This window comes from Erinaceus europaeus, chromosome 4 (genome assembly GCF_950295315.1).
Source record: "Erinaceus europaeus chromosome 4, mEriEur2.1, whole genome shotgun sequence".
NCBI classification, from domain to species: Eukaryota; Metazoa; Chordata; class Mammalia; order Eulipotyphla; family Erinaceidae; genus Erinaceus; species Erinaceus europaeus.
The window spans coordinates 33,088,439-33,113,516 of NC_080165.1; the positions used below are offsets into that span (position 1 = coordinate 33,088,439).

Sequence of the window (25,078 nt, forward strand, 5' to 3'; positions counted from 1 at the left end):
AGAGTCTGATAACTTTTTTATAAGTTTCTAAAATGAGCCATCTATTTTATGCATAGCACAAATTAAATTCCTATCAAATTTTCTTCAGAAAGAAAAGACTCTTTCCTCCAGTCTACTTAATTTCTTTATATCTTGTGCTCATTAAATTCTCAAGTTAATAGTACATACATAAAATATGTCTTCTACTTTATGAATTGTGTGTAGGGGGAACACATTTAAAAGCTTATAGAGAAAATGAGAAAAACCTGGTAAATTATAAAAACTAATATTTTTCTTTTTCTTTATGCTGCTGAGGACCTAGTGATCCCTAGTGTTTTGAACATTTAATTTCAATTAAATCATAGTATCTTATGGTCTTTGTGAACCCAAACTAGAATAGGATTAATGGTATCATCATTTTTGTTTTATCTTTTGTTTTCCTGTATTAGCGGCTGACACAGAGTGGTGAGAATCCCACAGCTGATGCAGCAAAGCTCTACTGGCTCTTTGTTAGAACCATGCAACCAGGAATCCTTGGAGTGATAATTACAGTGATATTATACACCCTCCTGTTCATCATTTCTTCTTTGATTTTATATCTGTATTGTCTTAGGTAAGATGCTTTAATTAATTAATTATTTATTTTTTCTCTTCTTTAAGCATTCAGTCTTCCTTTCCCACATATGGAACAAGGGTCTAGACATTGTTGGAGAAGAGACTTAAGTCATATTTAAGCCATACATATGGGTTGTTTTTCACAACAGAGATAATGATCAGAACTTACTTGATTTGGAGGAACTATATACCCTGTAATTAAAAGCTAAAATTTCTGCTAGACATGGTGTTTCTTTTCTCTTCTCTTCTCTTCTCTTCTCTTCTCTTCTCTTCTCTTCTCTTCTCTTCTCTTCTCTTCTCTTCTCTTCTCTTCTCTTCTCTTCTCTTCTCTTCTTTCCTCTTCTTTTTCACCAGACCACTGTTTAGATCTGACTTGTGGTGGTGGTGTGATAATTTGAACCTGAAACCTTGGAAAGCCTCAGGCATTTAAAGTCTGTTTGCATGACCATTATGCTACCTTCCCAACCCATAAAAGTTTCTTTCTATGATGAAACAAGGAGTAAAACCCTGATAAGTGACACTGGGGAGAAAGTATAATGGTTATGTCAAATACTTTCATACACGAGTCTCTGAGATCCTATGATCAATTCCCAGCACTGCCATAAGCCAGAGCTGAGAGTGGTCTGGTCTTTTTGTGTCTTAATCTCTGTACCTCTCTCATTAAAATAAATAATTTTGAAAAAGAGACTCTGGAAAATTTCCTGAAAATTTTGTCTAAAAATTATTTTATTTTTCTCCCTCCAAATACCTGATTCTATGGTCTTCCACCCCTGCCAAAATTGCCAATAGAAGCACATCATCATTCACAATTATTCTAAATATTATAGGTTTTAGAGTTTCAGATGACCCATTTAGCAAGAAATATAAGTTTGTGAAATCATACAAGAAAAGCAGATAACACAGATTGGTTAAAAAAAAAAAAAGATGCTTGGAAGATTTTCACTCTGTAGCTATGTTTCATTTTGCTATGGAGAAAGCTTGTAGTTTGATGGAGTTCCATTTGGCTAAATTTGTTTTGTTGCCTTTTTAAATCACGTTTGTGCAAAGGGAAGATAGCTTAATGATTATGTAAAAAGATGTCCTGCCAGAGACAACAAAATGCCAGGTTCAATTCCCTGTACTACCATAAACCAGAACTGAACAGTACTCTGGCCTTTCTCTCTGTATCTTTCTCTTCCATTACAAAGTAACAAATCCTTTATATACACATGAGTGAATCATTGTCAAAACTAGTATCGTAAAAATTTTCTTCTATGCTTTCTATAGAAATGTTACAATTTTGGGTCTTATATTTAAGTCTTTATTCTACTTTGTGATGATTTTTTTTTTGTATGTGTGTGTGAGGTAACTATGGATTAAAATAGTGTACCATTCTTATTTTTTTTTGTGCATGTATGTTCTTGATGAAATTAGTTGACCTTTCCCTTGTAGGTTTCCTTTTTTTTTTTTTTTCTAGATCTTGACGTGGTGCTTCAGAAAAAAAAATTTTTTTGACCTAATGCAGTGCCATTTTTCCCAGTGGACTCTGAACTCTTCATTTATTTATTTATTTATTTGTTTATTTCCTTTTTCCAATCATAAAGTGAGTGAAAGAGAAGGAGGGTGAGAAAGGAGAGATGCTATAGCACCATACATCACTTATGAAGCTTACAGTTTGTATGTTGCTCCCATGTGGTGGCTGAGGGCTTGAATCTAGGTTTATGCCTGAATTTTACTAGGTGAACTATCTCTTTCCCCCTTATTGCTGGATTCTTTAATTTGTTCCATTTATCTATATGTACGTACGTATTTATGCTGACACCATTCTGCTTTTTAAAATTTTTTTTTTTTTTTAATTTTCCCTTTTGTTGCCCTTGTTGTTTAATATTGTTGTGGTTATTGATGTTGTTGTTGTTGGATAGGACGGAGAGAAATGGAGAGCCATTTCTCTCCGTCCTATCCAACAACAACAACAAGGAGGGAAAAACAGAGAGGGGGAGAGAAAGACAGACACCTGCAGATCTGCTTCACCGCTTGTGAAGCGACTACCTTGCAGGTGGGAAGCCGGGGGCTTGAACAAGGATCCTTACACAGGTCTTTGTGCTACCATTCTGTTTTAATCACTGTAGTTTTGTAACATAATCTGTTGGCTGCATTTCTAGAGATTTATTCAAAAGACTTGAAATTAGGAATTCAAAGAGATATCTCCCATATGGCACTGTTCTCAATAGTCTATATGTATAAATAGCCCATCTGACCACCAGTAAGTAAACAGTGCCTAAAAATTGCATATTTATATGCAGTCTTAAAAAAAAAAAGGAAATCCTGCTATGTGTGACAACACAAATAAGCCTGATAGTATAGTAAGGATATAATAGTAAGTGAGATAAATCAGTCACAGAAGAAAGTACTATATGAATTCACCTAGAGACACAGATAATTGAATAATAGCTGCTAAGATGGGAATTTAAGTTAAGTGAAGCTTCAGTTCTGCAGTAAGAAAGCTTTATAAATTTGTTGTACAATGTCATGCTTATTACTTGGTTTTAAAAGGATGTATTTTATGTAAAGATTTTTTAACATAGTTTTTGAGAGTGCTAGGAACATTTCAACATGGGAGTTTCTGATAGCGGCAAGCAAAAGCACCAACGTAATTTTGGAGAAGGGTGGGGCAGGAATTAAATACTTCATCCAAAATGTGTGAGGTCACGTTTTATTGATTAATATAATTCAATTTGTTAAACTTATTTACAGGAAAAATGTATGAAGGTATACGATCATGAGAAAGTTTGCTATATTTAGCAAAACTGTCATATATATATTGCTATGGCTGGAGTTCAAGGGGTAGAAAGGTAGTGGCTGGTTAAGCTGAGATTGGAAATGTAGTCAAGGGAGGGGGAGATAGCACAATGATTTTGCATACTTACATACCTATGACACTAAGGATCCCAGGTTCTTCCTAACACCACCAACAACTGGAGTTTAGCAGAGCTCTGGGGAAAAAATGTAATCAAAGATCAAACGATAAAAGTCTTGAATATCATGTTGTGCAATTTATGTTTATTCTAAAGTAAAAATCAAGATCTCTGAGTCATTTAAGCAAATATAATTTTAAGATGATTGCCAGTAGTGGAAAGAAGATTGCATGGTGACGGCTCTGAAAGCAGAAATGTCTAGTTTGAAAACCTGATAATGTACACAAATCCTATGAAAAGTAAATGAAGATACTGACACAGGAGGTACAAATTCACAGTACATTTAAAAAATATAGCTAAGAGGTACTGGCCAGTACAAGGAAAGACCATGCTTGAGATACCATGCTTGGCTCTCTCCCTCTCCCTCTCCCTCTCCCTCTCCCTCTCCCTCTCCCTCTCCCTCTCCCTCTCCCTCTCCCTCTCCCTCTCCCTCTCCCTCTCCCTCTCCCTCTCCCTCTCCCTCTCCCTCTCCCTCTCCCTCTCTCTCTCTCATACACACACACACACACACACACACACACACACACACACACACACACACACACACACAACTTTCTCTTAGTGAAAAAAATACCAATGTGAATTTGTCCATGTTGACATATTTAATTATTTTATTTAAAATTCTTAATTCAAATGTTAAAAAAAATTCCTAGGTCTTTCTGGAGCACAGTATTAGTTAGTGCCATCAAGACATGATAAGATTTGACTGCATTCTAGTAGTATAATACGGATCTGATCCCTGGACCCCTACTGATGGAAATAAGAATCTCTGGATATCAGAATTTCTACATTACAGGAATGGCTGTAATGCAAGATCCAGACAGAACCCTGTTGAGTTTGGCTGACTGCATCTGGGATTGCACAAACTTGAGTTCTTTTTTTTTTTTTCTTTTCTTCTTCTCTTCTCTTCTCTCTTCTCTTCTCTTCTCTTCTCTTCTCTTCTCTTCTCTTCTCTTCTCTTCTCTTCTCTTCTCTTAACCTCTCCTCTCTTCTCTTCTCCCCTCCCCTCCCTTTCCTTTCCTTCTTTTCCTTTCCCTTGTCTCTCTTTCTCTCCCCATCTCTCTCTCTCTTTCTTTTTCTGAAGGAATTTTGCTAGAAAGATTCTCTTCTTTGGCTCTAGTAAATTGGCTCACAACATTGCTCCTCTCTTCTATGTATAATTATTTGTACGAATTTATAGCTTTAAAAAAGCATTACTCTTTCTAATGATTTTCCCTGGTATAAGAAGAATACTTGTTATTTAGAGGAAAGACTAAACAACAGAAAGAATAAAAAACTAAATTAAAAAACAGCAATAATCTCACCAGCTAGAGAAAGCATTGTTAATCTTTTGGTAAAATTTATTTCATTCTTTTCTCCAAGTATATATATTTGCTAAGTGGAACTCACATAATACTGTAAGTATAGCTTCACTTGTTGATTGTAAATTTAATATTACATGATAAATATTTTCATATTCTTTACTTACTCTGTGAAGATTTAATAACTGCATAATGTCTTATACTCTATAAGCAGTATAAATATTTAAATATGTCTTTATTCCTGACTAACAGGTTATTTCTCATTTTGTGCATCTTATAAATAATTCTGGTGAACATCTTAGGAGTTAGAATCTTGTTCACACTTTAAATTTTTCTTGGAATACTCCAGGAGGACCAGAAATCTGGCTCAGAGATAATGATGCTCCTAAGTCACTTAATAACAGTTATAAAAATCATTTTCTAGAAAAGTGTGGATTTTTAAACAGCAGAGAACGTTGAAGTACTGCAAGCCATGTTTGCATCCTATGTTATTCCTTTTTTATCGTTTAACAGATGAAATGTAATGTCATTTCTTAGATCTATTTTCCTTTAGTTGCTGATTATTAAACAGTCTGTAGATATTCATCACTTTCTAGGATTCCCTGTGTGTGAACTGCAACCTTTTGATCCCCTTCCCTCCTCTTTTCTAACTCCTCCACCTTCTACTCTGTTGTCCTCAGAGCTTCACCACTCTGGACCCACCTGTAAGGTATGAGGGATATGTGTGATGCAGCTCTAAAGTCTTACTCAATGCAGTGGGGTCAGGGTTTGAACCTTGGTCACATATATGGCGAAACAGGTGACTCTCCCAGGTGAGCTATCTCACTAGTCCTTTCAACATTCTTTCTACTCAATCTTCAAATGTCCTACATATATAAAAGCACTATTCTGTCCATTATATATCATCAGATGCTTTTTCTAAAAAATATTTTACTTTTAATTAATGTATTGTTGGATAGATACAGAGAAAAATTGAGAAGGGAGGGGGAGACAGAGAGAAATTGAGAAGGGAGAGGGAGATAGAGAGACAGAGAGACACCTGCAGCCCTACTTCACCACTTGTGAAGCTTTCGCCATGTAGATAGGGACCAGTGACTTGAACCCTGTTCCTTGAGCACTATAATGTGTGCACTTAACCAGATGCACCACCTCCTGGCCTCAATACTTTCTTTCAGTTGGTAATTAACTTGTAGTATCACTTTTTACTTTAAGAACTAGATATGTATAGCTCATATATAGTTTAGCTTTTTGATGATGTTTAATGATTTAAATACCTTTTCTGAAAACAATTTCTCATTCAGAAATACTATAAATCTTTGCTTCAGTTCTATAACTTTGTATTGTATCACTGAACACCTTACCATATGCTATGTAAAATTCATCTGAAGTGGAGTATGTGAAGATATAAGATAAATATACTTTTTTTATCTTACTGGTCTATTAAAGTTGGACTTATATTCACATGAAACCTGCCTTACCAAACAAAAAACCAAACAAACACTAAAAAACCCAAATCTTAATAAACCCTGCCTTACCATTTTACCTTGCTTGGATTTATGTTCAATAAGATGTATGCATCAGCCTGTGGTTCCAGTTATTATTAATTAAACAGTTAATGTTTTCTAGATTATCTTTCAAAAATCACAACATTTGTTAACCTTTGATGGGTTGCCTTTTTAAAGACATTGATACAGGGGGCTGGGTGGTGGAACACCTGGCTGAATGCACGTGTTACAGTGTTCAGGGGCCCAGGTTCAAAGCCCCAGTTCCTACCTGCAGGGAGGAAACTTCCAAAGTGGTGAAACAGTGCTGCGGGTGTCTGTCACTCTCCCTCCTTATTTCCTTCATCCTCTATCAAATAAAGACAATAAAAATAAAAAAATAAATATATTGATATAGTAAGAGGGACTACAAGGGCTTTCTATTCCTGTTGGGGTGTTTGCTTCATACTATGAAGAGCCCTTCACAATCTCACAGAGCAAATCTCTGTTGATTTTATATGAATAGTTTAGTCTAATTCCCCTCTCTGAGTAGTGTAAAAGATCTATAGCCTGCATACAGATTTATATATCTTTATAATATGAACACAATAAGAGAGCACAGCCTAAACGTCAGTTAGAGTTGTTTAAGCTTTTATATTCCTGGAAGCTGTCCACAAATCTGAAAGACTGACTAATTAGATTTTAGGTTGCGGATGTCTTCGTAATAACCAACTTAATAGTATGAAATAGCCTTGTAACTTTTATCTACTGTCATTTATTACTTAGGAAAATTAATTTAGATTAAAATAATTTAAAGACTGTCTTTGACAAGAATATTATGAGCATATTCACTGTTTAGGGAATACTTCTAAGATAATCAAAGATTTTCCATTTTTGGAATCAGTCTTTTTTATAAGGTTTCTTCTTAATATATAGTTAACAAAGTTCCACTCCAGTCCAAATATTGCCACCTAGCCATGGACACTCTGTCAGTTATGGGCAAAAATGAATGAACTGTGCACATTATGGCACATACCTAGCAAGTTGATATATATATATATATATATATATATGAAAGATTTGGTGCCACATTTGTCAGCTTCAGGAAACTAAGTGATTGCAACCAAACTGTCTTATGGCTAGGAGTACAGACAAATCCAGTGATCATTCATTTGTCTGTCAAAATTCCATTAGCATCTCCTTCTGCTGCTCAGACCCTCAGTCCTTTGTTGAGGGTTAGGGAATTCATTTTACATGTTGACGCATGTTTTGTCTTTTGCCCTCAAACAGAGGAAGACCCAAGGCACATGCTCATTTGATGTGTTCAAGAGTTCAGAGGAAGAATATGTAGATTAGCAATCAAATTTCCTTGGAGGAAATAATGCTTTATGAAAAGAGTTTTGGGATGTGAGGGTGATCTGGCTGCGACATCTGTCACCCCATTGATCACCAGGGTTGATTTGGCTGATCTGGATGGCTAGGCGGGTGTCCCTTTCTTCCCTCACAGCTCCATGTGTGTCCCTCACAGTCTACCAATACATAATTAATTGATGAACTTGGTACTCTTTATAATAGTTGATCTTTATGACATTTTCCTAACATTTATTTGAGGTCATTAACTTCCCGAAGGACTACAGAAAAAATAAAAGTTCAGTAACTGTATGTCAATGTTGATCAGTTGAGGCCTCATAAATATTCAAGAGGCTAGGACAAACATACTTTAAGAAAATTCTGCATTGTTTGACATTATATTATGAAATCAATGACATAATTATTGACACTAAAATTGTGCATACATAATAATAGACTATGTCTAAAATTAGCACTATAGAGCTAGAAATGTGCTTAAAAACTGTTAAAATTGGAAAGTTCACTTACTAGCAATCTGTCATGAAGTAGTTCACTGGAAAATGCCACTAGAAGTTTGATTATAACAAAGATATTTTAAATCAAACTAAGATACAGTTAATCTTTGTAAATCTTTTGTATTTCAGTGTGTCATTTTGTTTTCTGTTAAAACATTTGTTTATCATCCTGTAGTTCCAGCCTTGGATGTCTACATAATTGTTTCTTCTCACAGAACGAAGTAGAAATAAAAGGAGACAGACATTTTCTGGGCGAAAGCAACAGAAACGAGTAGAAACAGGACTGTGATTCCTAATTAATTCAAAGTTAATTGCATTGCTGATAATCCTGCACTTAAAATCTTTATATAGAAAATGTTTATAGCAGCAAATTGACAGTAATCTAACTACATTAAATGTTACCAGCATTAAAGGAAAAGAAGATGAATTTTACTTTAAATAAGCTTAAAAGAACGGTAAAAAAAAATAGTTCTTTAACAAGACAACTAGCAAATCATTCAAACAGCTTACCCAGAGTCTTCACGCACAGTAAGAGAAGATGTTGTCTTTGAAAATGTCACCAGGACATATGACCACCAGTGAGTCTGGTTGGCAACACTACTTTTACTTCCACTCTGTGATGAGCAAAAGACAGTTGTGAGTATTTAGAAGAAGGCTAGTAAAGACACAGAACTTATTTGGCAGGTAGTCAGAAATCTATTTCTCTGTTTTGGAAAGGGATTAGGACAGACATTGTTAAGTGAAGATGTAGGGTTGTATCAGTTATTTTCACTGATGAGTCATTTGGTGGAATGAAACTTTGAAGTTAGGTCTGAGTTTAAATACTCTTTCCTATTTATAACTAATCTATTTTTAATTTTAATGTAGCAAAATGTGAAGAACAGGATGGGGACAGCAAAATGTAAAGGACAAAATTGTCATCATAATGAAAAACACACACATTTTAGTTATATCATTTAGCCTATTTAAAGCAAAATATAATTATCTGGGCCAGTGAAATAAATACTTACAGCTCTCCATTTTGAAGAGGTAGAAAGACATGCCATGATATTTAACTATTTTGATAAGCCATTTTATATCTTGGACATTTTTGTAAAATATTTTCAAACTATTAGTTCATTGACATTGGAATATATTGGTCTAACCTGACCTAAAGACTGTTGGTAGAACAAGTTTAAACTAGTTTTAGTTATATGTGGTAATCCAAGTGCACACTAAGTGATGTGATAAGTTTATTTTCTAAGGGTTTCAATTTCACTGAAAGATTTAAAAACTAATACATATTCTGTTGAAACGGGTGCTGGTACACTAGGGAAAGAATACAGATTTTCTTCTCTCTGAATTTAGTGGTAGTTCATGGAAAAGTTTTATAATCATTGATCTGCATTTACCAGACTACTATAAATGTTATCAATGAATATTTTCAGTGTAACTTAATTACCCCTCTAGTAGTGTTACAGAAGTAGTGGCTTTTCTAAATTCTTAATTAGAGTTATTTTTGAAATTAGAGAAAACATTAAATGAATAGTTCATGAATAGTTCTGTTGTGCATTTAACATTAATTTTGAGAAAAAGGAAGAAGAGAAAAGAAATGTGAAAACTCTGTGCTGACTGAATTGCACTAATTATTCCATTCTAAGGGTATCAACTAAGCCCAAATAATGCAAACGTACGTTTCCTTTCAGAAATCTCTCAAATTTGAACTTTGATTTGGCTATTTATAGTCCTCACTAAATGCTAAATGTGTCTTAATTTTTATAATCTATCACTTAAATATTAAAAATCAGAAATAGTGGCTTATAGAAAATAGATTTTAAAAGTTTGTTATTGTCTGATTGTGATGCTTAGTGGAGAATTTTACTGAATTGTTTAAGAAATCTTAGTTAAATAATTTGTAAAATAATAGGAATAAGGAATTAAAACAGTATTTGGTAAAAAAAAACAGCATAAATGACTGAATATCTAATATCTATCTTGAAAAAAATAATCGCTGACTTTGCTTATAGATTGAACAATAATCCTTGGATATCAGATGCATTTCAGCGCATCCACAGTGAAGAAGAAAAATTCTTTATACCATATGATTTGGAGATTTCCAATCAGGAGCTAAGTTACATAGTGAAAAGATCTGAACAATGGAGAGGAATCAATGGCGAAAGAAGGAAGGTGAGTTGGTTTGGAATGTGTGTGTGTGTGTGTGTGTGTGTGTGTGTTTACATGAAAAGATATCAGTTAGGTTCTTAATTTTTTCACAATATTCTTGAAATTTCTTGCTATTATTTTGACTGTTCCCTTTAAAAAGTCTTGCAACTCAGCTGTTCATTAGTTGTTTTTATTAGCTGAAATAAAACATAATTACATTACTCTTTACAGTTTAGCCCTATCACTTTCCTTTAGAAAACATTTATTACTATGTTTGTATATATATTGGGTCAAACAGAAAATGTGTTGTAAAAAAATGATGGATGATTATTGGTTTTAATTTAATCTTGAGTTAACAAGAGAATGGAAATTGTACCTTCCTTCCTTCTTAGAGTCATTTGTTTGTCTTTGGCTCCCTAATGCATTCACTTATTTGGTGATTTCCATCACGGATGTCTTTGACTCTGTCTCATCTGTGGCAGAGTCTTCTCCAGTTTTTAAACTTGATTAATTCCTCTTACTCTAACTGTTGAGGTAAGGAAGAAGATTAGTTTACCTTCAAACCATGTCTTCAATTTTCATAGAATATCTCATAGACAGTTTCTCTTTTCTGAGCCCCTAAATCAGATAACTCAGCAGCCTATCTGAGGGATGTTTCAGAGTTACCTAATATTCAGTGAGGTCCAAACAAAAGCAACTTACCATATTTTGCAAATTAAGTGACATGTAGATTTTTTCCTGTGCCATGAAACTATATCATTTATGCTTCCATAATCTCTTTGTCATAGTTTTTATGTACTCTGAGTCACACAGATCCAAAACTGAAGAATATTTCCATTAACTTGTCTCCTAGGTTTTTCTTCAATTTGAAAACCCAGTTTTATTGATTTTACTTTCGTAATATCTGCTCTTCTCCACTCTACTTACCTTAGTATGTCCAGATTCTCCAGTTTCTGAAAGACAGTGTGCTATTCTGCTAACTGCTCTTTTACCTTCCATCTCAGACTGCACCTTTTACACTTTCACATGACATGTATATTTATTCTACTATCCTGTGAGAAAAATATTTCTAAAATCCAAATCTGGCTCTGTAAGTAAGTCCTTCAATAACTTTTCATTGCATGAATAGAGGAAAACCAGTAGTCTAACCACTATGTATTTTCTCTTTGATTTGATTCATATTTTTCCCTTCTCAAAACTATTTGTGTCCTCATCTACCACTAACTTCTCTTACCAAACGCTTCTTACCAAAATGTTATGTAAAATATAAATTGTTTGCTAAACATGCCAGATGATTCCACATTCTCATGCAATTCTCAGTTTTGATGGTATCTTCCCAACTCCTTATCTTCTCAGCTCCTTCCATACTAACTGATACTTAACTTCTAGGCTTAAATCATATCTTCTTCTCTACAGAATCTCCCCAAGGATGACCACTTCCTTTTTGTCAACGTTGCGTTTTTTTTTTTCTGACATCTAGCGTGTAATGCACAATTTGAGAATGATTTGTTCATGTGTTCCTCTTCAATATAGACTAAAATATGATTTCTCTGTTGTGTCCTTGATCTTCTAAAAGATCTACAGAACATAGAACATTTCTTCTATTTGCTCAGTATATGAAAGGACGCATGCGTGGATGGCTGAGGATTCTCTTATACAATGGACATATGCTACAACGTCTCTTTTCTACTTGATAGAAAAATTAAACAGTAGCTTTTAAATAATTGCACCTATGGATCAGGGAGATAGCTTAGTGGTTTGAGTTCACACACTGTATGTGTCAGGTCTGAATTCTATCCTAAGTACCCTACAGCAACAACAACAACATTAAAAAGTGGAAACAAAATAATAAAAAGGTGCTTTGATCTCTTCCTTTCTCATACTTTTTTTCTCCGTATAATGCGATAATACCAGCACTTGAGATGGTGACTGCTCTTCCAGGTATATTACCCAGATTCAAGCCCAGATCTCACTACACTGGGGGAAGCTTTGGTACAGTGGTGGAATCTCCCTGACCCTTCTATTTGCATAGTTGAAAAAGTCATCTTGGAGCACTGAAGCCCAAAGACTAAAAATGAAAATAATTAAAAAATTGGGATTGGATAGAGTACTTCTATGAGCTCCTAAATTTGATATTTAGTACTGTATTATTTCCTACCCTGGATTTATTACTAATATATTTGCCATATCTTGAATTTCATTTATTTTATAGTTTATATAGTAAATAGAATATAAAAGAAAACAACATGGTTAATATAATAGTTCTTCCCAGGACCACCGTCTTTGACTTGAAGTAAAATGAATTCTTCTTCCTGTCTTCCTTCTGATTTTGTCTTCAAAATCCTCAACAAAGCAACCAGGGAAATGGCACAGTGGATAAAATACAAAATCTCATATGCCAAAGTGATGTTCTGGTTTTCTTTCTCTCTCCTCTTCCCAGTCTCTTTAATGGACGAATGAATAAGTAAATACTAAAAAATCTTCAGCAAAGTAAAAATTTTCTAAAGAACAAAATTGTTGAGATATCCTTAATAATTAAGCAAAATGTATTTCCTCTCTACGATAATGTGAAAATTGTTGGATTAGATAGTGTACATTTAATTTCTTTATTAAGAGTCACAACATGAAAATGGGAATTTGGCAGTGATACAAATTTTAATAGAAAAATTATTTGAGTGAAACCATAGTATCTTAAAAAAAGAGACTATGGGAATATTTGGAGAATTATCTAAGAAACTTTTTATTTTAGGTAGGAAAGATAAAAGAGAGGAAGGAGGTATCAGGGAAGAGGAGCAGGAAAAAATAGATAAAAAGAATATTAATGCTTAGTTTCTGGAAGAAAAATTACTGGATATGTTAAAGTTTCTTAGTTCTTTAAAATTGATGCTTACTTAAAAAAAAAACGAATCATCTGAATTATACTCAACAAAAGTAGAATTTAAGAACCTTAAATCTGAGTTGGATGCTTTTAACTGTATGTACATATTTAGATTGTTCCACAAAAAGGAACTTTGATAAAGTAAAATGAAGATAAACTTAGGTCTTAAGTGAAATATTTTGGCTAAACTGTTGTGTTATTAGCAGAAAATAGTGTATATAGAGAAATTGCCTCTTTCCTCTCTCAAAATATAGAATCAGTATCCTTGCATGTTGACATCTATAGAGATATTTGAGTCCATTATTTGAGAATCTTGAGAACCTATTTCTACTTGTTGGGATCATATTTGTCAGGCACAATTAACAAACTTAAGTGGGTAGACAGACACTTGAGTTAATTATGTTTCTTCATGACCTGGTATTTACACCAAGGTGTCTTCTCTATTTAATTTTTTGCATGCTATTCTTCTTAACCTGTTTTATGTTTGTTTCCTTAGTTTATTTCAGTAGTTTATTTCAGATGGCTCTTTTGAATAATTGATGGACTAATTTTAGGATAAAACACAAGTCTAATTGAGAACAATCATCTATAACCTAAATGTCAAATTAAGAGTGGAATGGATGTGCTAATATCGAATCACTTCATGAAACTATTCTAGAATTTTGTACTTTAAAAATTTGACGTAAATTTTTGCCATAATGTTGGCTATTAAGTATGTGCTTCTCATTTTTATGACCTAGATTAAAAATTGGCACATAAATGGACACTTTATAATGTGCTTAATTTCCTTTTATTAAATTGACAAATGAAAACGCACAGAACACATTTACAGTATTATGAGAATTTAAGATTATTGCATTTTTTCATTTTACATTGTTCATACATACAATTTGTCATTTGTGGAGAAGGCAGTCAGATGATAATTTCAAAATATTTTTACCATTTCTTGATAGAGAAAAGGTCACTTTCAGTTGTCAGAAAAGATATCATTCCATTAGACTAATTTTCCTACATGCAAATTTTGTCATTTCTACCTCATTAACTATTTATCATGAAGTAAAAAATATATATTCATGAAGGGGCAGCTCACAGTCTGATCAAGCTGGAACTAATATTTTGCAACTCTAATGATTTTTTGCATCCTTAATTAGATAGCATAAGGTTGATATGATTAGGTCAGGATATAGTGTTTTTCATTAAAATACATTTTAGAAGCAGTATTCATAATCTGCCCTTGCAATTAAATAATGAGCCTATGAATTTAATATTATCGACCCAATTATTATCCCATGCAAACGTATACCTTTAATAAATTTGTGCCGTAGGACCTTCATTAGCAACAGAATGATTTTTTTTTCCTGGGTACATAGATTGAATGGCTATGGCTAAACTTATACAGTGACTTTAAACATGCCAGCTTCAATAATCAGCAAAGCTTCAGTAATCAGAGATTTAATTCCAAAATGCATTTTTCTATTTCTTTTTTGTTGTTGTTGTTAAATGTCTTTTAAAAATTTTTTTATTTATAAAAAGGAAAAATGAATAAACCACAAGATAAAAGGGGTATAACTCCACACATTTTCCCCACCAGAACTCTGTATCCCATCCCCTCCCCTGATAGCTTTCCTACTCTTTAACCTTCTGGGAGTATGGACCCAGGGTCATTGTGGGATGCAGACCGTGGAAGGTCTGGCTTCTGTAATTGCTGAACATGGGCATTGACAGGGCGATCCATACTCCCAGCCTGTCTCTCTCTTTCCCTAATGGGGAAGGGCTCTGGGGAAGCAGAGCTCCAGGACACATTGGTGGGGTTGTCTGTCCACAGAAGTCTGGTCGGCATCATGCTAGCATCTGGAACCCTATTCAGAGAATCCCAGGTCACAAGCTGCTGCTTGTTGGAGCTCATGCCAGCCGCTGCTTCCAAGTAGTCATCTTGGCTCCGCCCCCATTTTTCTATTTCTTGAAGACCAATTTATGTTATAATTACTTTCTGACACAACTACCATTTTCAAATGAAAATATCAGATATTAGGAAGAGATGGAAGATCAGAGAGTTTTTCATGGTAGGAAAATGAAGTGAGGGAGGTATTCTTTTTTTTTTTTCGGGGGAGGGGCTTAATGTATGCATGGTGTTAGCAGACAGAATATGCTTCATGTAACTAGTCTAGAAACATGTCAGTGAATTCAGAGCATAGTCTTTTCTATGCCAAAGGAAATATTAAGGAGTAAATACATAGAGACAGAGATGCCAAGCAAGTGTGAAAACTGAAAGAAATTTGGGGTGTAATGAAGGGTAGTGATGGAAGAATGGGAGAAAGCAGTCTGGAGGAATGAATAAGACCCAGAGATACCCAGAAAGTAGAGCTATGAAATTATTAGAGGAAATGAGAAGCACCTGAATGCTTAAATAAATTCTTTCATGGGGATGGATGTTGGTAGACTCTTTTTAGTTCACAAGTTACCATACACAAGGAACCACGTTCAAGTCCCTGGTCCCCATCTGCTGCCAGCAGTGATACAGGTGTCTCTCCTCCCCCCTGCCATAAATCTGGTGGAAAAATAATTCAGTTAATAATTTTGGTTATCTTCATATTGAAATCTATTACAATTATTTATACTGCCACCCTTCTACCTCGGTGACTTCAGTTACCAGAATCTAAAATATGTTTTGTACAATAATGTGTCTTGAGAGAGTATAAACATACAGCTTTTATTATTGTGTATTGCTATTAGTGTTCAATGTTTCTAGTTGTTGGTGTTAAATTCTTACAGTACCTGGTTTATAAATTAAACACTAGTACAGGCACATATATGTATAGGAACAAACTACATATGGAATTTGGTTTTAATCATTTTAGGCATCAACTGAAGGGTCTTGAAAGGCTCTCATGGGGGATATAACTGTACTTTAAAACTAATAGTTTTCACCTTGTTAGAAGTAGTTTTATTTGCTTTGTGTAATACATAGTTTAATGTTTCATTATTGTGAGGTGTTTCTGTATAGGTATAAAGCACCCACAGCATTTAAAGTAATATTTGCCACCATTATCGTTGGGGGTTAGTGCCTGCACAGCTCCACCAAACTTCCCTGGGACCATATTGTATTGTCTTTACCCCGTTGCTGGGGAGTGAGAAACAGGGAAAGATTCAAAGAGAGAGAGGCAGAGATGAAGAGAGACATCTGCAGCATAGCTCCACCACATGTGAAGCTTACCCCCTATAGGTGGGGACCTGGGTTTGAGCCTGGGTCCTCATACATGGTAATGTGTGTGTGTGTGGTCTACTGGTGTGTCACCATCAGGCCTTGCTCATGTCATTAAATTTTTTTTTGTATTGTCTTTATGTATTTTTTGGGTAGAGATAGCCAGAAATCAGGAGGGAAGAGGGAGAGACAGACACCTACAACACTGCTTCACCACTCATGAAGCTTTCTGCCTGCAGGTGCGGATTGGGGACTCAAATGTTGGTGCTTGAGCATTATAACATGTGCACTCATCCAGGTGCACCACCACCCAGCTCCACTCATATCATTTTTTTATCTACATAGTCCCAGTAGTTTTATTTACTTTTGTGGTCACTAATGGACTAAATTTAAGTGTCACCAAACTTTTGTCAACCTGATCAGCAGTTCAAGAATTGGTCCAAGGTATTGAGCTATTTATAATCTTGATGTGGACATGATTGTTGGTAAGGATAAATAACTGGAAAATTCCTAGTGACAAAGAGGGCAGTAGTGTAGAAAGTTAAGTGAGATTTTATTTGATAGAAGTCATTAGATTAGTTTCTACAACATACTTCCTTGTACTGAAGAACCTGGTTAAAAAATACTCTATTTTAGGAATGCGAGTAAATACAGTTTCAATATAAGTTTAAATTATCTTAAGCAAAAAAGTGTCTACTTAATATTGCATTCTGAATTCTAGAGTTTTTTTTTCTTGTATTGAACCATTCAAACTCCACAGAGAAGTGATATTTTTAAGGTTTTAGGACAAATGAGGACTGTAAAAAAACCTACTAGAAGCAACTAATTTCAATTTTTATTCAATGAATAGATTGAAATTCACACAAGTAATTTGAAAATCTAAATATTAAGTTTAACTTAAAATATATGTATATGTAGGAAATTATTTTAATTTTTCAAAATATTTTATTGATTTAATATTAATTGAATATTTAAAGACATTAAGTTTTAAATAATATATGAAAGATAAACTACAATTTTTATTTAGTTTACTATTAATATTTTTTAATCATGATGAACTAGGAAAAGGGACAAGCGTTCTGTGTTAGCAGGGCAGTCTTGGTAATTGTCATACATTTCTGCCTTGATCCCTGTTTAAAAAAAATTGTTTTAACCTCTGGGATGCTTGTTTATAGCTTACCCAGTACATTGTTAAACTTTTGAAAGGTCATTTGGCCTGGGAGAGATTGATTTCTTCTATAAAATGAAAATGATAGATAATGGTCAAAGAAAAGAATAACTAGGAACTTTCTGATGCTTCAAATGTTTGTGTTTCAGGATGGACCAAGGCTTGTTTACATTTTGTTAAGTATGTCCTTCTTGATTCTAAAATCATTTCTATTTGAAGTGAAGTGTAATCCATATGTTTTTGATTCATTAACACTCAATTTGTTAGCATCCCTTTACTGGAGTGCTATATAGCAGTCTTTTCATCTTTTTTATAAGCTTATTTTCCTCAGACACAGGAAATCAAGTTTTTCTAAGAGTAAACAAACTTAAATTCAAAGAAGCATTAGAGAGTTTTGTTAGTAACAAAGCACCTATTAGCTTTGAACTACTTCTGTATTCAGTATGCAAATTACTGCTTTAGACTTCTACAAGAATTAGGCATATTTGTAATTAACTCAGACTCAATACTGCATTGTATTTTATTATTTACTGGATTTCTTTACTATCTTACTTCAATTTTTCTCTAGGATAAAGCAACTAACTACTAGCATATTAATAAGCACTCATTAATGATACTTATTTAATTGTTATGGCACTATTTATGCTTATTAATAATGCAGATGGTACTTATCTTTTAATAATTATGTGGTGGGAAATGGAATTTCATGTAAAACATTAAACAATCTCCTTTTCTTTTTTTCTTTGAAATTATAATGTGCTTTACCAGAAAAAAATGAAAGCAAATCACCTTTTCATATATCATTGTTGTCGGAGAACCAAAATCAACATTGCTGTAATGTAATGAGTAATGATGCACACTTTGATAAGACTAAAAAATAGCCCTGTCAAATTACCGTCTCTCCTGTTGCCCTTAGTCCATTTTAGCTCATCTGATTTCTAGAATAAGAGTTTCTTTGCCCTTTTAGCTGTCACCAAACTAGTATGAATTATGACATAATTGTTACCATGGAATCACTACTTGTACATAGAAGTTATTTATTTAACTCCTAACTGTTTTAGCAGATAGGGCAGACATTTTTTTTTTTCTTTTGCCTTCAAGGTTATCTCTGGGCCTCAGTGCTTACACTACTAATCCACTGTTCCTGCTGGCCATATATATTTTTTTTCATTTTTGAAAGTATCTTTTCCTTTTTTTAAAAAAAATACATATTTTTAAAATTTTTTTACTGTTTAACTTTGGCTTATGATGGTGCATGGGATTGAATTTGGGACCTGGAGCCTCAGGCATGAGAATCTGTTTGCATAACTACTATGCTATTACTACTTCCCTCTTTTTTCCATTTTTATTGGATAGGACAGAGAGAGATTGAGAGAGGAGGGGGAGATAGAGGGAGACAAAGACATCTGCAGGCCAGCTTCACCACTTGTGACCACACACACACACACCCACAGGTGGGGAGCCAGCCAAGGGTTCAAGGAAAAATTGCCCACCTAAAGAAAGGGTTCTACAATCCGAGGATAAAGTATGGTATTTCAGAGAACAGAAAAGAGATTAGTATGGCTGGAACATATTGATGATACAATAGTGGAAACTAATTCTGGCTAAATAAGCACACTGTGGACACATACTAGGATCTTTCTCTCTGATCCATGGTCACACCATTTATTTTTGCCATTCACTCCTAAGGAAATGTTGCTTAAATTTTAAATTCTTAGGGAGTCGGGCGTAGCACAGCGGGTTAAGCGCAGGTGGCGCAAAGCACAAGGACCGGCATAAGGATCCCGGTTCGAACCCCGGCTCCCCACCTGCAGGGGAGTCGCTTCACAGGCGGTGAAGCAGGTCTGCAGGTGTCTATCTTTCTCTCCTCCTCTCTGTCTTCCCCTCCTCTCTCCATTTCTCTCTGTCCTATCCAACAACGACAACAACAATAATAACTACAACAATAAAACAATAAGGGCAACAAAAGGGAATAAATAAAATAAATATTTAAAAAAAATTTAAATTCTTTTGAAAATACTTTTTTTCCTATCTATTAAAAATGTGATTTTTCAGAGTTAAGCAAATGACTTTTCTGTACAGGTAGTGATGCCATAATGAAGATTTTGTAATAATTTACACAAGCTGAGTGTATCTTTTGCTATATCCATTCCAAAACCACAGTTCAAGCAATACAACATAAACTGGTACAAAATGGACTGACATCTGACTGTAAAGTGAAGTAGAAAAGGACAAAGACACATACAAACTTTTCACACTAGTCCCTTTCTTTGGTGTATAAGAAATTTATCTTCTTAGAGCTTTCTAAACTTTTACCATTTTTCATGGTACAAATGTAGTATTTTTATGATTAGAAGAAATAAAATTCCCCAGGGGCCAGGTGGTGGTATACCTGGTTGAGTGCATGTTACAATGCACAAGGACCCAGGTTTGAGCCCCCAGCTCCTATCTGCAAGGAGAAAGCTTCAAGAGTGGTGAAGCAGTTTTCTCTGTTCATCTTACTCTCTATCTCCCAATTTTTCTGTCTCAATTTTTCACTGTGTCTATCCAATAAATAAATAAATAAATAAATAATTTTTAAGGATTCTTTGAAAGAAAATCACTATTTGGGAGTAGATAGCATAGTGGATATGCAGGAGATTCTCATGCCTGAGGCTCCAAAGTCCCAGGTTTAATACCTTGTACCACCAGAGGTACAGAGGTACATAAACCAGAGCTGAGCAGTGTTCTAGTAAAAGGCAGAAGAAAAGAAAGGAAAAAAGAAAGAATTAAAGGAAGGCAGGAAAAAAGAAGTTAAGGGAGGGAGGGAAGGAAGAAAGAGAGAGAGAAAGACAAGCACTATCAGGCACAGCCTAAAATTCCTTACATGCTACCATTTCATGTTGTTCACAAGTATAAATTCTGTAGAAATAACTTAAAAGACACAAAATTAGCAGGTCACAGGGTTGTGTTCCCAAGCAAGAGCTGAGCCATGCTGTGTGTTCGCAACATAATGCCTCATATGCATCTTCAGGCAGGGAAGAAAGAAAATCACAAGCATCCATATAGTTAGAATATCTTGCTCCATGCCACGGTGCTTCTTCTTTTTCATTATGACCCTTAGTTCCTAAAACTGATGAAATAGGCACCTTATCCAATGTGATGACTGAATGAGGGCACACTTGGTTTCTCCTGAGATGTGTCTGTTGTTTCTCTTTGTCCACAATTTCCCCTTTCTAATTAGAGATGCAATTTGGTTTCTATTGTTCTGCCAACAGTGGTGGTTGCGGTTCATGCCTCCATTAAGTTCTAAAACACAGCTAAACTGCTGTGACAGCCCCTGCTGCACACTTGGCAGGAGTAATCACCACATGGACTCCAAGAAACACACACCAGCATCCACAGGAGTACCTGGTATGAGCTGGTCTCTTGGCTTCCTCTCTGACAAGCTTTTGTGAGAGTTCTCCTTCTTAAGCCATCCATGATTTACCCTGGTCAGCTCCAGATTCATTAATACCCTTGCTTGTGGTATTTCCTTGTTATTTATTTCTCAATGTGCAAATTATATTTTTAGTGATTTTAAAAGCATTTCATGATTTATTAAATAAATAAATTCTGTCATATCCAGAGATTTGATTGTAATAAGTTGATATTCTTATCTGGGTCTCTTTTAAGTGTCTCAGTCACATTTTTTTAAAAATAAGTTAACATTTAGCAAAAAAAAAAAAAAAAAAAACTTCACAGTGATCAGCAGACTGTAAAATAATGAATGTCATGTTAAGTGATACAACCCATCTCATCATTTTAAAATATAAAGTAAATGTTAACTTACTTTTTTTGGTGGAATGAGGATTTCTTGCATGATTTCACCATTCTGGATCACTTTTACATTTTAGAGGGAGAGGCAGAGAAAAAAGGGGCACCATGGCACAGAAATTTCTCCCTATACTGTGTCAAGTCACATGCGTGGCAATGCCTATCAGGTAAGCTACCACAACAGTCTTATTAATTTAGTTTTTCAAATAGTGCAAATAAAAATTAAGATGTTTGTCAAGATATAATTTTCAGGCTCTACTCTCCACTTTTTATTTATTTATTTATTTATTTTACCATATTTACTGATTTCCTTAATCATCACTCCACTTGAAATTTAGGGCCATTTTATCACTCTAAAATTAGCATGAAAACGAAAGCTTTCATTTAATACAAAATCATATAGAACCTGAAATTACCTAGAACCCATTTTGGGATCCAATTTAAGAAATAATATTACAGCTACGTAAGTGGTATAGGACAGACCTAGGCTGACTCTCAATAGATTAATGTAGTTTGATTCTCTCACGTATTTACGCTTCTTTGTATCTACCCTAAATATATCTATCTCTAGATCTGTGTGTGTGTGTGCATCCTCCTTCATCACAGTCTTGCACTGTGAGAACCCTTCTTTTTCTCTGGGGAGGCTGGATATTAGTGCATCATAGTGTTTTCTAGAATATCTGCCACGTCAGATAGAAATCACCTTCTTCAGCTTCATATCTTCAGGGCAGTTAAGGACTTTATGCTGATCAGTGCATTTCACTTTTTTTCCTTACTGATTGAAAGCTTAAGTTTTATGGTTTCCCAGGATATTTGCTTCTCTCTGAAAGTTAGACTAGGGACTCTTATGCATTAAATATGCATGTGATGTTGACTGGAACAGAACAGGATTGTGTGGAGCCCTGCTTGCTTATTTGGTTGGCATGCCAAGGTTTAACAAGCAGGAAATATTCTCTTCTGCAGATTCTCCAGAGGCCTCAGGGAGATTCAATGGAGACACAAATACACTCTGACGCTCCTGGATAAAATCAGACTGTTATGTGGATATTGGAATGCTTGAAGTGCATTTACATACTTATCAACTGTTTATTTGTTGTGGAACCAGGGCCTTAACACGTGTAAATTCATTGCTCCTGGATGGACTTTTTCATTCAGATAGAGAGACACAGAGAGTCACAGAGGGACACGACAACACTGAAACATACCCTGATACCTTGGAGCTCCCATGTCGTTCTGGGGCTCCAACCTGGGCTACCTTCATGGCAAGGCACACACTCTTCCTTGTGGGCTATCTCTCAGTCTCAATACTAGGCATTTACTAATAACTCTGTATGTAAAAAATAGTCTTTTATTTTATATATTTATTTATTTTGGTGGGAACTAGGGGATATGATTTATAATACAGTTGTTGACTATGTGTACAATTTTCCACTCCCAAAGCAGGTATTTGCAAAGCATAACCACTCCTAGTTTCAGTCCTTTCCCTCTATCATGTACCGGGACACCAATGCTCACCTCACCCCCTTCTACTTCTCCCACTCCCATAATCTCTGTTTTGCTGCAATATGCCACATCTAGTGCAAGTTCACCCTGTGCTCATCGCTGTTTATTACTTTGTTCCTTTAGTTCTACCTATCGGGAGATCAGAGATCATCTGATATTCATCTTTCTCCTTCTGGTTTATAATCTCTGCTTTTTTTTCCTTAAGTTTAAAATAGCCAAGTAGTCTAATTCTTTCCTCCTAACATAGTTTTAAAGGATTTTAGAACATGTAGCCTGGAGGACTTTAGTTCCATATTTCAATAATAAATTCCAGAAAAGAAAAAAAATAGTTTTTATTACTAATGGCGGGTTTTATATTTTTTCTCTTGAGCCTCATAATGGTGTTTATGACATTCCTTTGTTGCATATCATACAACCACGTAAGAGTATATGACATTAAAGAACACCAGGATGAAAAAAGAATCAATTCTGCTATGATAATAGGGATTTTCTGAGCCTCTCATTTTATTTTCCATAGCTTCAGGGTCATATGAAATACCTACTACAGTTTTTACTTACACTATCAAAATTTTATTATGTTTGAACTTTTGTTTTTTCCCCCAAACAATTTTAATCTTGTAGCAAGCATTAATTATGTATGAACAATGGTGAGAATTGACCCGATTATCAGTTTGCCATCATCCTTTTAGTTACCACAGCTGGAAAGGGATTGTTGTATCTGACAAGCTATTTTACCAGAGGGCAGAAATAGTGATGAAGGGACTAGTCACTTTACTGCCACTTTTGCCATTACTTACAAAGAGCTTCCTTGTCATAAACCAATGTATTTGCTTGCCCTTAACATGATTTCATAACAGAATAAGCAAACATACTTCTCAGTTTGCCTTCTGTTTTCCCAACCTCTCTGAGGTAATATTTGTATCATCTGATAATCTGCTAAAATTCTTCAGAGTAGTGTCTGTCACAGTGCTCTGCTTTGCCATGTGCTCAATCCAGGTTCAAGCCTAGCTCCCACAGCAGTAAATGAAGCTTTAGTGCTCTGGTCTCTCTGTCTCTCTCTTTCTTCCTCACCCTCCTTCACTCCACCCCCCCATTCTATTCTATCTGAAAAAGGAGTGTCTATCACAAAGGACTAGAATACATAGATGCAAATATTTTTGGTTTTGTTGGCAATGTCAAATATTTTTTATTCTTGCTTGTAGGAAGTGCTGATTATGCTATTTCTCTTACTTGATTTAATTCATAATTTAATGCATTTTTGCCTTATATTCAGCAAGGACAATTAATATCAAATCTAAATCCTGTAAATGAAATATCATATTTAAGTGTCACAAAAAATAACAGAAAACTCTTTCTTTCTCTCTCCGTGTGTATGTGTGTGTGTGTGTGTGTGTGTGTGTGTGTGTGTGTGTGTGTGCGCCAAAATGTGCCGTGACTTTATGTTTGGACATATATTGATTAAGAAGCAGAAAGAGTGAGAGAGACCACAGCACCAAAGCTTTCTTTAATGTGGTAGGGGCCAGACTCAAGCCTGAACTGTGCATATGACCAAGCAGCACACTATTCAAATGTGCTATATTTTTGCCCTGACATGATCTGTTCCTTAACCTTGGTTTACTTCTATTAGGGATTCTACATTTACGATGAGTCTATTTGATATTGGATTCACTAAAAACGCAAATCATCATGTTGCTTAAATCAGTTTTAGAAGAAAGTCTAGTTTTTTAACACTAGATGGAATTTTTATGACTGAACCAAGCTGTCTAGTTATTTCTTCGCTCTCCCCCACTACACATCTTCTTTCTTTCCTTCCTTCTTTCTTCCATGTATGAAGAAATCAAAGCAATTACATATAATCCCTCATAATCAAGCATTGAGTAAGTCCTTGGCTATGGTGATGTTAGGAATGGCTATGAATTCTGTGGAATTATTCTGTCAGCCTCTGGTATCTCCATTTTCTTTTTATGCTTCTTTTTTTTTTTTTTAAATTTATTTACCAGATGGAGACAGCCAGAAATCAAAAGGGATGGGGGGGGGATATAGAGGGAGAGAGACAAACACCTGCAGACTTGCTTCACTACTTGCAAAGTTTTCTCCCTGCAGGTGGGGACCAGCGGGCTTGAACCTGGGTCCTTGTGCACCATAGCACGTGAGCTCAACCAGGTGCACCACAGCCCAGCCCCTATTTCCAATTT

At 34.9% G+C, this 25,078-nt stretch overlaps 1 protein-coding gene across 1 annotated transcript in view; it reads left to right on the top strand.

Annotated features, from left to right (window-relative positions):
• LOC103114577 (uncharacterized) overlaps window positions 1-25,078 on the top strand; it is a 267,524-nt gene that overhangs the window by 203,450 nt on the left and 38,996 nt on the right. The window contains exons 16-17 of the mRNA XM_060190787.1: window positions 429-592; window positions 10,202-10,361. Of these exons, the coding sequence (XP_060046770.1) occupies window positions 429-592; window positions 10,202-10,361 (324 nt within the window). The remainder of the gene's footprint in view (window positions 1-428; window positions 593-10,201; window positions 10,362-25,078) is intronic.